This window comes from Numida meleagris, chromosome Z (assembly GCF_002078875.1).
Source record: "Numida meleagris isolate 19003 breed g44 Domestic line chromosome Z, NumMel1.0, whole genome shotgun sequence".
Taxonomy (NCBI): Eukaryota; Metazoa; Chordata; class Aves; order Galliformes; family Numididae; genus Numida; species Numida meleagris.
In genome coordinates this window covers 19,332,851-19,345,498 of record NC_034438.1, presented here as the reverse complement: position 1 = coordinate 19,345,498, position 12,648 = coordinate 19,332,851, and the positions used below count along the sequence as shown (strand labels likewise).

At 47.1% G+C, this 12,648-nt stretch overlaps 2 protein-coding genes across 3 annotated transcripts in view; one reads left to right on the top strand and one right to left on the bottom strand.

Annotated features, from left to right (window-relative positions):
* Positions 1,301-2,999, top strand: SMIM15 (small integral membrane protein 15). 2 transcript variants are annotated; one of them, XM_021379807.1, is made up of 3 exons: positions 1,301-1,405; positions 1,631-1,693; positions 2,478-2,999. In XM_021379807.1, the coding sequence occupies exon 3, from the start codon at positions 2,505-2,507 to the stop codon at positions 2,727-2,729; it is 225 nt and encodes a 74-aa protein (XP_021235482.1). In that variant the 5' UTR covers positions 1,301-1,405; positions 1,631-1,693; positions 2,478-2,504; the 3' UTR covers positions 2,730-2,999. The 2 variants fall into 2 exon arrangements, with proteins under 2 accessions (XP_021235482.1, XP_021235481.1); XM_021379806.1 differs by having other exon boundaries at positions 1,320-1,431.
* Positions 4,593-12,648, bottom strand: part of NDUFAF2 (NADH:ubiquinone oxidoreductase complex assembly factor 2) — a 49,163-nt gene continuing 41,107 nt past the window's right edge. Inside the window, exon 4 of the mRNA XM_021379804.1 lies at positions 4,593-5,232. Within this exon, the coding sequence (XP_021235479.1) occupies positions 4,975-5,232 (258 nt within the window). The 3' untranslated portion in view covers positions 4,593-4,974. The remainder of the gene's footprint in view (positions 5,233-12,648) is intronic.

Sequence of the window (12,648 nt, the reverse complement as noted above, 5' to 3'; positions counted from 1 at the left end):
AGCACATTAAAAAATCCCTCCTTTTTGTTTCTTCCCTGACACAACGAATTGGGCACTTTCATCTTTCAATCAATAAAGCTTAGAAAAGACGGAGATAGAAGCAGATAGATGGGAATGTCACCGATACCATAATGGGGAAGACTGGACCTAGATGCTAATTTTGCAGTAGCTTAAAGGACGATGATATTAAGAGGCTGTAGATAGCTGCTGACTGAGTCAGGGCTTATTTTGATATATGCAACTGAATTGGGCACCAAGGAATCAAAAATACAACTGTGTCACCTCTAGTAAGATGTGAATTTACCAGAAATGGGCCGTACTGAAGCCCTTCTAGTTTTAACTCGGTTACCCAGTATGCAAAAACATCCAGTAATCATAGAACCATGGAATCACAGAATGGTTTGTGTTGGAAGGGACCTCGCTGCTGCGGTCAGGGCCGCCCGCCCCCCCCAGACCAGGTTGCCCAGGGCCGCACCCAGCCAGGCCCTGAGCAGCACGGGGATGGGCACCACAACTGCTCTGGGCAGCCTGTGCCAGCGCCTCACCGCACTCTGGGTGAAGAGCTTCTTCCTAACAGCTAACCTAAACCTCCTCTCTTTTCATTTACAGCCATTCCCTCTTGTCCTATCACTATCAGACCGTGCAAAAAGCTGATTCCACTCCTGCTCACATGCTCCCTTAGAACTGGAAGGATAACAAATACAACACCTCAGAGCTAATACCTCTGCTCCAATAAATTTAGTCAGTTCTATTGTGCCAACGCTGTCCAATCCCAGACCAAGCAGGGGCCAACTCTGGAGAGATCTAATGCCGATGTACGTGGCCGAGTCACTCACGCACAGAGGTGAACTTCTCCAGAGCTGTCAGGAGAGCCCAGACAGCACAGGCAGGCTCTGGGTAGCAGATAATAAAAAGTAATGCATCGCATGTTGTGGTGTTTAACATGCTCGGTCTAAACTATGTCAGATTGGTCAAATCGCTGTCAGCAGCTCTCTCCTTCAGCAAAGTGTGCTTTTTTTGCCCGTCTTCTCTACTTTGAGCAATAGAAGTGTTCACGGAAGGAAAGCACGCTTACGAAACCAAAGCGCCGCTGCGGTGTTTGCTTTTGAGCCGCAGAGAGAGAACGTCCTGAGCCGATCGACACGACCAAGTGATGGCAGGCTCCCCCGGCCCCGAGCTGCGCGCTACCGCCCCGCGCCACGCCCCGCTGCCGGGGGGAACGGCTCCCAGGCACGTGGGTGGGTGCGCACGTGGCACTGCGCGCACCGGCGGGGCGGGGCGGGGCGGGGCGGGGCGGGGACTCGGGGAGGCGGAGACCGGGGCCGCCGGCAGCGCTGCTCTGGGCAGCCGCAGCGCGGGCGGGGCGGTGGCCTCTTTCCTCCTTCCTGCTTCCTACTTCCGCTCGGTAGCGCGGCGCGCCGCGGGGCAGCGGTACCGCGGGGCGGGGGGCGGCCGGGGCAGGAGGCGCCGGCGGGAGGAAAGCGAGGGGCGCTGCGTGCCCCCCGCCCGCGATGCCGTCCTGCTGCCGCCGCCCGCTCCCCGCGCAGTGCTCCCCGTGCCGGGCGGCGTGCTGCCGGGGCCGGGCGGCGCCGGGCGCCTGTCCCTCACGGGCTGTGTCTTCTCTCCGCAGGGACCTCGGTGCTGCCCGTCCGTCGCTTGCCGCGAACGCGGCTCTGCTCTCCCGCTGGTGCAGGTGAGATGTGGCCTTGGGACGGGCGGGTGGAGGCCGCGGGGCTGCGGCGTGGCCGGGCCGTGTGCCCTGCGCCTGGCCGGCTGTGACGGCAGCCTCGGGCTGAGAGCCCTCCGCAGTGGGGCCCGGAGAAGGGGGAACCTTCGTTCCCGAGCCTCGTTCTGAAGGCACCAGAGCTTGCGCTTTTTCCTCTGTATCTGAAGGTCTACTGCGAAAAATAACGTGTTTTTTATAGGCAACGAAGTTAAGGTAGGGCCAGCTCTTCGTTCCGCTGAGGGGACTGCGGTTGTCTAGTCTAGAGAACAGGAGGCTGAGGGCAGTCCTTATTGCTCTTTATCACTGCCTGAAGGAGAATTGTGTCGAGGTTGGGGTCAGCCGCTTCTTCCATGTAACAGTGATAGGACAAAAGCTGATGGCCTCCAGGCGCACCAAGGGAGGTTCAGGTTGGATGTCAGGAAGAGTTCTCAGAGTGGTGAGGTATTGAAACGGGCTGCCCTGGGAGGTGTGGAGTCACTTCACTCCCTGGAGGTGATCAAAAAGCCATCTAGATGTGGCAGTGAGGGGCGTGGTCAGTAGGCATGGTGGTGATGGTTGGACTAGATGATCTTACTGTTTTTTCCAACCTTTATGATTCTGTTATTTGTATTATACTTTTATACTATGCAGTGCTTAACTTGTAGCAAAAACAAACTCACCCGTAATGAAAAATGATGGGTTAAAATAGTAATTGGTTTGTGCGTGTGCACTTCAGTTTTCTGAATACTCAAACTTCCTTCTTTTTCTACAGTGTTTCCCCCATAAAAAAGCGGCTGAGATGTTTGACGTGAAGGCCTGGGCTGTGTACATTGTGGAATGGGCTGCCAAGGACCCCTATGGCTTCCTCACTACAGTGATCCTGGTCCTCACGCCCCTGTTCATCATCAGCGCAGCCTTGTCATGGAAGCTTGCAAAAATGATTGAGACCCGAGAGCGAGAGCAGAAGAAGAAACGGAAACGCCAAGAGAACATTGTAAAAGCCAAACGAGCAAAGAAGGATTAAGTGGGCAAGAAAGGCCTTCCTTGGGCAGAGAATTCACTTTATTAATGAAGCACTGCTGTACATTTTGTGTTGTAACCATCCTTTGATACTTGATGGTGTTATTTCTTGAATGATGAAATCTAACTCCTTGAGAATATTTTTTTCTGCTGAAATCATCTGTGTTAGAAGTTGCCCCAATGACACAGTCACTTCATCTCCTGCTTATGTTTCTGTGCAGACTGCTTCTCTAAATTTGCATGTTATATTTAAAAATGAAATAGTTGGAGAGTATTAGGAGCATATCTTCTTCCTTAGCTGAGCTATGACTCAACAAGAGTCAAATTATGGGGATAATGTAAATGACTCCTTAATGCTATGACCTTTGGTTTCTTAGTGTAGCACGCCATTCTCCGGTGCAGCAATAGTTCATGTTGTGCTTACATGTATTTGCAGTTCCTGGTTTAACTGGACTACAGGAAGGGAGGTTCTGGTACACCTGCAGCAGAGCTGTGGAGCATCTGATTTCTGAGCTTCTTGTTTGCTGTTGTGTTTTACTGACACACTTCAAAGGCATGCAGTGCGTATGGCTGTGCAGTTCATTCACTGCATGCCCTTCAGGTCTGCAGTAGCTCAGCTGGTGGGCCTTGTCTGCGCCAAGAACCAAACTGACTTCTGTTTCCCATACAACCTACTGATTAGCAGTCTTCAAATTCAGCCCAAACTCTGGGAAACTGGTTGTCTTTAGTACCCTTATTTGTCTGAGGCTACTTGTGTTCTACAGAATATACAATAGTGTTGTTTGGTTTTCGCTAATTATCACCTGAACAAGTCCATCTCTAACTTGTTTGTCTGCAGAAGCTTTTTTGCCTCAAAGAATAGCCATAAGTGGGATCAGATTAAAGGCCCAGGTGGCCTCAAGTTCTGTCTTTGAGACCTGTAGCAGTTGGCTGTGGGAGACTACCCAAGCAGGATATGCACGCTGGTGACACAAGGTTATTCCTACTTGCTAGCCCTCCAGCAACCTGCGCTTTAGGACCTGAGTTTAGGTGGTATCATTTTGTTCTTGCAGCCCCTGAAGATCTGCTGTACTCCAGGTAATAAAATGCTGGCATAGCAGGAAAAAGTCGAAGTGAAGTTTCTGTTGTAAATATGCCAAATTTTTTTAACCTTAATTCCAATTCATGTTTTTCTAACAAATTATTAATTTTTCAAAGCCTGACTTTTATCAGCCTAATTCTAAAGAGTTTGTGGAAGTCACTAGGTTTTTAGACTTAGCATATTTCTAAATGGCGGCACAGTATTGTGCTTTCTAGTAACTAGTCCATTGCATGGTTAAAAATAAAACCTTAAGATAATGTCCCATTCAGCAGAGTCCTATTGAGCTGTCTGATAGCAGCAGGATACGGGGGAAGTTTTTACTGAAATGACTTGAAGTAAATATGAAGTACTTACCTGCAACCTGTATCTGATGACCATCTTTCAGTTTTATTGGTCAGAACAGCAGGTATTACGAGAATGATGTTTTGACACTTCATGGTACATGCGATTAGATCACCACTCTTGCAAATGTTGTCAAATGTGTATGTATTCCACCTTTGATACCTAGATGGTTTAAAATGCATACCTACATGGTTTAAAATAAATTTGATACTTTTTCAAAAAATGGTGTGACTTTTATTTTGACTTAAAGTTCTCAAACATTTCTAAGCAAGTAAAAATTAATTTTTGGGGTGGATATCAGAAATAATCTCTTCTCCCCAAACCTCTTTGCTATTTTTTATTTGCCTTACTGGATGCTTCCAATTTCTATTAAAACAGTGATAAACCATTTAACTCGGACTGAATCTATCCCATGCTTACTGCTGGCAGCAAGTCAAACATGAATCAAATACGTTAATTCCTTTATTAAAGTAAATCACAAGAATGTCTTTAAAATTACTGCAGTATCGCAGTGATTCCTGTTAGTGAAATGAACTTTTCTGTCCAATTATAAGAAGCTTGCAAGTTCAGCAAGGGAATTAACAGGAATTAAGAACTACTTTAAACCTATGTATGAGAAGCATGTGTGTACTAATTAACCGAAATTTACCACATTTACTACATCAAACATTTTAGACTAGTTTGGCACAATTAAGCCAGCAATTTTGCAGAAATAAATGAAACTCGGTTTTAATAGTACTTTATTGCACACTCACTATATTCAACAGCTGTTTATGCTGCCTATTAAAGCATTTATCCATTGGCAGTATCTGTACGTTAAAGCTGGTTATTTTTTTTTACTACTGTCACTGCCTGGTGGCATCCAGGAACCCGGCTGAAATGTGCTCGCAGTGCTTGTTGGGTCTTGGGATGGCTCTTTCTTTCCATAGTAGGGAGCTGACGCATGGCCTTTAACCTGAGTATGAACTGGTTCAGCAACAAGTCCCTCCTTGTATTCCTTGGTCTGAAGGAGCTTATCCTGTTCATACACATCTTTGACTTTCTGTTTCATTTCTTGCCTATAATTCTCATTCTTAAGAATCTCCTAAAGACAGAGTAGAAAGATAGTTATGTAAAACAGAAGAAACACAATGCATGACGTTGGAAAGAAACAGTTACGCAGTCACTGTTTTTCTTAATTATATTATCCAAATTTTCAAGTATGTAGGTAAAATGTAACAAAACATTGTTTTTCTACGACCAATTTCAGCCCTAGTTTACAAGGCTAGTGTGTTGATCAAGTTGTTGAAGCGAAACTGTATAGTGATGTCCTGATTTCACTTTTCTATTAGATCAAAAAGGAAAAGTAATAAAATAGTCACCAACAAATGCACTGAAAATAAGTTATCCTTAACATTGTTTTCTATATAGGACTTAGTACTAAATAGCCATTTCTCATTTGTGTTTCTTCCTGTAACTCGCTATGCCTATGACTTCAGGCATCTGTCCTAGGGTGCAGTTTTGGGAAATACAGATGGACAACTTTGTCTCTGTTAGTATATAAGCCCAAACCAAAGCCAATAAATAATATGTAAGATAACTTCAAGGAGCTAGGAGAGACCTGAAATTACTGAGATGGGACTAGTAATTCAGGAGAAAAAAAAACCAAATAAACAAACCCTACACTAGCATAAAGAAAATAAAGGCACAAAACTGAGGTAACCGCTGCTGTAGAGATCCAGAAGACAGCTTTGCATGGCCAACACATCTCCAGCTGATGACTTCTTGGCCAACAAAGGCCAGTTGGGCACTGCAGTGTGGACATCATGTACACCAGAATTTAGGCTGGCCGCATATTAACTCTACCTATCTACCTGGCATGTTAGCTAAAATAAATATCGTGCCTTCAAAACACTGTAAAGTCATACCTATTGCCCTTGCACAGGTAAAAGAAATCCAGATTACAGTGATCTAGTGAGGAAGAGGCTTACCTCCTCACTTCGATCATTTGAAGCCACTACCCTATCTGACATACAATCCTATTGCAAAGCCAAAAAACTTCCATGACATGTTCAGAGAAGGCTTGTACAACTTGCTGATTCAACATCATGGAACTGTACTGAGGCATGGTTGGGTACAGGTTAAAGCTGGAAATTCACTAATAAAGCTGACCCTGTGAACTGCAATTTGTCTGCTTTCACTGAGAAATGCTGAGGCTATTAGTTGAAGCAAGTGTAATTACCAGCCTGTCCACAAGAACAGCAGAAAAAACAGCTGCTTCAGAGGAACATACAAAGAACTCCATACAAAGTAAGCAGTAAGAAAACAGCCATGGAAAATACAGAAGTTTGTCTTTTATCCGTTAGCGTATGCTTCCAAGCAGAAGGATGATTTGTAAATTCTGCTAACAAAACTTGCCTATGCTCTTGTTATGGCAGACAGCTGAGGCTAATAGAAGAAAATGCAGAAATGTGATACGAATTTTCATAGTATTTTGAATTCAGTGACAACTTAATTGTAACCAATGCCATTTAACAAGCTTAGAACTGTGACATAGGAGGAAAAAGTCTGTGCAGCTTTCTCCATGTTGCGAGTATATGGCAAAACTAGGGAGAAACTAGACTAGTGCACTTCCTTCTCATCTTTTAGGAATGGCATTAAAATGTATGATATTGCAAAGAGCTGAGATAGCAAGTATGTGCAACATTTAAAACCACAGAATCATTAAGGCTGGGAAACAGCTCCAAGATCCATGCTCTGCAGTACCACACCTACACGCCTCTTGAACACCTTCAGGGACGGTGATTCCACCACCTCCCTGGGCCGCTCATTCCAGCGCCTGACCACTCTTTTGGAGAAGAAATTTTTCCTAATACCCACCTGAACCTCCCCTGGTACAACTTAAGGCTACCCCTCTCATCCTATCTCTAGTTATGCAGGAGAAGAGGCTGATCCCCACCTTGCCACAACTTCCTTTCAGGGAGTTGCTGAGAACTGTAAGGTCTTTCCTGATCCTCCTCCAAACTAAACAATCCCAGCTCCCTCAGCCGCTCCCCATCAGACTTGGGCTCCAGACCCCTCACCAGCTTTGTCACCCTCCTCTGGACACACTACAGGGCCTCAATGTCTTTCTTGTAGTGAGGGGCCCAAAACTAAACACAGTAGTGGCCTCACCATTGCTGAGTACAGGGGGACGATCACCTCCCTGCTCCTGTTGGCAACACTATTTCTGATACAAGCCAGGATGCCACTGGCCTCCTGGCTGCCTGGGCACACTGCTGGCTCATTCAGCCGAGCGTCGACCAATACCCCCAGCTCCATTTCTTCCTCTACACAAGCCTGTAGCGTTGCCTATGGTTGTCATGACCAAAGTGCAGGACCTAGCACTTGGTCTTGTTGAAGTTCACACAACCAGCCTCAGCCCAGCAATCCAGCCTGTCCAGAATACTCCAAAGGGCCTTCCTACACCCAGGCAGATCAACACTTCCTCCCAGCTTGGTGTCATCTGCAAAATTACTGAGGGTGCACTCAATCCTCTCATCCAGATCATCAATAAAGATATTTAACAGCATGGGCCCCACTACCAACGCCTGGGGATCACAAGTGGTCTTGTGATTGCTCACCAGCTGGATTTAACTCCATTCACCACAACTCTCCAGGCCTGGCCATCCAGCCAGTTCCTTACCCAGCAACTAAGTCACAGTTTGCCTGCCACACGATGGCTTCTAGCTCATTCTGTTTGTTGCCCATGCTGCCTGCCTTGGTGTAGATGCACTTCAGCTGAGCCATCTGTCTCGACCCCAACCCCAGCACTGTTCCCACTGGCTGATATTTAGTGAGCCTCATTTTATCCCCTTCATTCTTCATAAGAGGGGAGAGGAATATAAGAACATATATAGAGATATGAATATGGCAGTATTTAGAGAAACCATAGACATATGAAAAATTAACATCTTTTTCTTAGTCTTTATTTGCCTCTGTGCTTTAATTCACAAACTCGCAGAAACAGAGACAAAGCACTTTGTATGCCTGTGTCAAATGCAAATACACAAGCAGCATATAAATGGCTTCACAGTCTGGAAGGGATGAGAGGAAACTTCTCCCATACTCAAAGAAAAATGTCATCAAGTATAACGAGGTCAAATTTTCAACTGTCAGCATAGCAAAATCTCTTTATTACATCTCTGAATTCTGTCCTCGTTTACCACATGCCTGTATAAATTGACCACGATCTTACTGATTTCAAGGGGATTGCTCCTATGGTGTTGTATTACCCCCTTCTAAGAAACAATGGAACATTGCCTCTGCGATATCCGAAGGCTGCACTGTAATCTCTGCCAGAACAGCATGAAATGATGTACTAAAATAGGAATGTAATTCATTTAATCTGAACAGCTACTTACTAACTTCAAAACTTTCTGAGGGATTACTTTTACACATTTACCTTATATAGCTGTAACTAAATTCCAATGCTTTAAGTCCATTTTACATGATGATGATGTAATTGTCATTTGGTTTTCAAACCCAGCTGCAGGTCTTTTATCAGCTTTCAGTGGTCAAAGTATAGTTGCTATCTAAATAAATTTGAATAAGATAATCAACTTGCTTCAATGTACACATTTTAATGAAGTTATTGCATGGAATTTTATAGAAGGAATCATCCTTAATACACACTAGAAATGTATAGGATCTTTATAACCTTCCAAATATGACTTCAGACTATCTGCATGGCTCAGTGCTCTTGAATACGGTGAAAGGTAGAAAAGGTTCCTCACCAGACACCTTTTGGTGCCAAAGGGCTTCCTATGCCCTGCTGAACAGCAGTGCAGCAGACATCTGGTGGGCTCTGCTGTCTGTGACAAGCAGTCTGTAAATCTGCATGCCACCAAAGCCCTGGTCTCCTCTCTTTCAGCTCACCTGTATGCAATGACATTTTCACTTTGAGGCTCTATTGCCACCCAGCTCTTTTCTGTTTCGTATGCTCTATTGGGTGACTTGGGGTAGAAGTCATTTTTTTTCAAATTTTAGTTTACATTGACAAGTTTAGAGCAATATACATCTGTAAGATGAACTGAAATATTTTAGAAAAATGGGTAACTTCACTATCAACTGCCCCACTGCGGAGACCAGCTTCAGGGCAGGTAAGACTGCACAGGGCAAGGGATCTGAAGCGAAAAGGGCCACAAAAAAGCTCTTTTTAGGGCTTTCTGAAGCCAGGAAAAGCGCAGTGCTTGTGCCGGCAGGCTGGCAGCTTGTGGGCAGGCTGCCGAGCTAGCAGGGGTGGAGCTGGCACTGCCCACTCTTAATCTTATCCATGACCTTGACCTCTGGCTGTTAGGCTATTAGCAGCCTTGGGGAGCTAGCTCCCACCCACAGGTCATGCACAGCTAGTAAAGAGCTTTGCTGCCCACTGAGAACAGGGAGGGGTAATCAGTGTGTGAACACAGCCTACACTGCCCATACTGTACTGCAGTGGGTGTGAGAGGTGGGTTGAGGAGCAGGGTGTCTAAGTGCTGTCCCTCTTTGTTCAGGAGACCTGCTCTTGCATTTGCAGTCTCTGAGACCTTAAGTTTAAACATGGCCTCCACCAGGCAGTGGGCTCACCCCAAGAAGACTATGGCGACCCAGACGCAGGGTCTGCTCAGAGATGTAGCTGTTCAGGTTTCAGGCTGCAGGGAGTGCCTGAGCCTGCTGCTGCTGGGGGAGGGTGGCAGGGATCCCACCTGTGTGAGGTGTGAGCAGGTGGATGAGCTGCTCAGTATGGTAGTGGAGCTCAAGGAGGAGGTGGAGAGATTAAAAACCATCAGGGAATGTGAGCAGGAGATAGACTGGTGGTGTAACTTTCTGCAGGGAAGACACTGGAGTGATAACCCCCAAGCGGTGGCAGATCCTCTCACCTGCCATAATCGAGCTGAGGGAAACAAACTGGGAGAAGAGGAGGAATGGAAACAAGTCCCAGCTCGGCAATGCAGGCAACTCCCATCCCGGCCTACCTTGGTTCCCCAGGTAACTCTGTGTAACAGGTTTGAGGCCCTGGAACCTGAGAGAGAGGTGAGTGAGGATGCAGGAGGAGGTCTGCCTGCAAAGTTGCCTAGGGTGAGGCGATCAACTCCACGCCTTGAGACTGCCTCTGCCAGGAAGGACAGAAGGGTGATCGTCATAGGTAACTCCTTTCTGAGAGGAACAGAGGGCCCTATATGTCGCCCTGACCCTACCCGTAGGGAGGTGTGCTGCCTCCCTGGGGCCCATGTCAGGGATATCTCTAAAAAACTCCCCAGTCTGATCTGCCCCTGATTATTATCCTTTATTAATAGTTCAGGCTGGCAGCGATGAGACTGCTGACAGAAGCCTGAAACTTATCAAAAATGACTTCAGGGGACTAGGATGGTTAGTTCAGGGAAAAGAAGTACAGTATTTTTTTCTATCCCTTCAGTGACAGAGAAGGACACTGAAAGGGGCAGGAGAACCCATCTCGTAAACACATGGCTGAGAGGCTGGTGCAAACGTAAGAATTTTGGGTTCTTTCATCACGGGGCCGTTTACTCGGCACCAGGCCTGAGGTCTGCTGATGGTTCTGTCCTGTCTCAAAGGGGGAAATGCATCCTTGCCCAGGAGCTGACAGGGCTTATAGAGAGGGCTTTAAACTAGAGAGGAAGGGGGAAGGGGATAAAACCAGGCCTGCAAGAGGTGTGCCTAGGGAAGCATCAGGATTAGGGGTGAGGCAAGGGGCTCAGCTGAAGTGCATCTACGCCAATGCCCGCAGCATGGGCAAGAAACAGGAGGAGCTGGAAGCCATCGTGTGGCAGGCAAACTATGACTTAGTTGCCATTATGGAAACGTGGTGGGATCATTCCCATGACTGGAGTGCTGCAATGGATGGCTACAAGCTCTTCAGAAAAGACAGGCAAGGAAGGAGGGGTGGTGGTGTGGCTCACTATGTTAGAGAGTGTTTTGATGCTATCGAGCTTGCAACTGGGGAAGACAATGTTGAATCCCTATGGGTTAGGATCAAAGGAAAGGCTGACAAGGCAGACATCCTGGTGGGGTCTGTTACAGACCGCCTAACCAGGATGAAGAGACTGATGAGGCGTTCTGTGAACAGCTGGCAGAAGTTGCGTGATCGCCAGCCCTTGCCCTCATGGGGGACTTCAACTTCCCCGATATATGCTGGGAATACAACATGATGCAGAAGAAGCAGTCTAGGAGGTTTCTAGATTGTATGGAAGATAACTTCCTTCTGCAGCTGGTGAGAGAACCTACCAGGGGAGGTGCCTTGCTAGACCTGCTGTTCACAAACAGGGAAGGTCTGGTAGGAGATGTGGAAGTCGGGGGCTGCCTTGGACATAGCGATCATGAAATGGTAGAGTTCTCAATTCTTGGTGGAACCAGGAGAGTGGACAGCAAAACTGGCACCTTGGACTTTTGGAGGGCAGACTTTGAACTGTTCAGGAGACTGGTAGGGAGGGTCCCTTGGGATTCAGTCTTGGAGGGTAAAGGGGCCCAGGAAGGCTGGTCGCTCCTCAAGAAGGAAGTCCTGAAGGCGCAGGAACAGGCTGTCCCCCTGAGCCGCAAGATGAGCCGGCAGGGAAAGAGACTGGCGTGGATGAACAGGGAGCTTTTCCTGAGGCTCCAGGAGAAAAAGAGAATCTACCTCCTGTGGAAGAAGGGACAGGCAACTTGGGGAGAGTACAAAGAGGTTGTTAGGATGTGCACGGAGAAAATCAGAAAGGCAAAGGCCCAGCTTGAACTCAGCTTGGCTGCTGGGATAAAAGGGAACAAGAAACTCTTCTACAAATATATTAACAGTAAGAGGAGGACCAAGGAGAATATCCATTCTTTACTGGACATGGCTGGCAATGTGGCCACTGAGGACAACAAAAAGGCTGAGGTTCTCAATGCATTCTTTACGTCTAAAAGTTAAGTTAAAAGTCAGGCCAGTTATCCTCAGAGTACTCTACTCTCTGACCTGGAAGTCTCGGATGGAGAGCGGAATAAAGCCCCCACGATTCAGGAGGAAATGGTCAGAGACCTACTACTCCACCTGGACTGCCACAAGATCCACCCAAGAGTACTGAGGGAGCTGGCAGAGGAGATAGTCAAACTGCTTTCCATCATCTATCAGCGTTCCTGGTCAACTGGAGAGGTCCCAGAAGACTGGAGACTTGTCAGTGTGACTCCCATCAATAAGAAGGGTCGTAAGGAGGATCCAGGGAACTACAGGCCTGTCAGCCTGACCTCGGTGCCAGGGAAGGTTATGGAGCAGATTGTCCTGAGGGAGATCACGCGGCATTTGCAGGACAACTGGGGAATCAGGCCCAGCCAGCATGGGTTTGTGATGGGCAGGTCCTGCTTGACCAACCTGATTTCCTTCGATGATCTAGTGACCCACCTGGTGGATGAGGGAAAGGCTGTTGATGTGGTCTACCTAGACTTCAGCAAAGCCTTTGACACTGTCTCCCACAGTATTCTCCTGGAGAAGCTGGCAGCCCGTGGCTTGGACAGGTACACTCTTTGCTGGGTA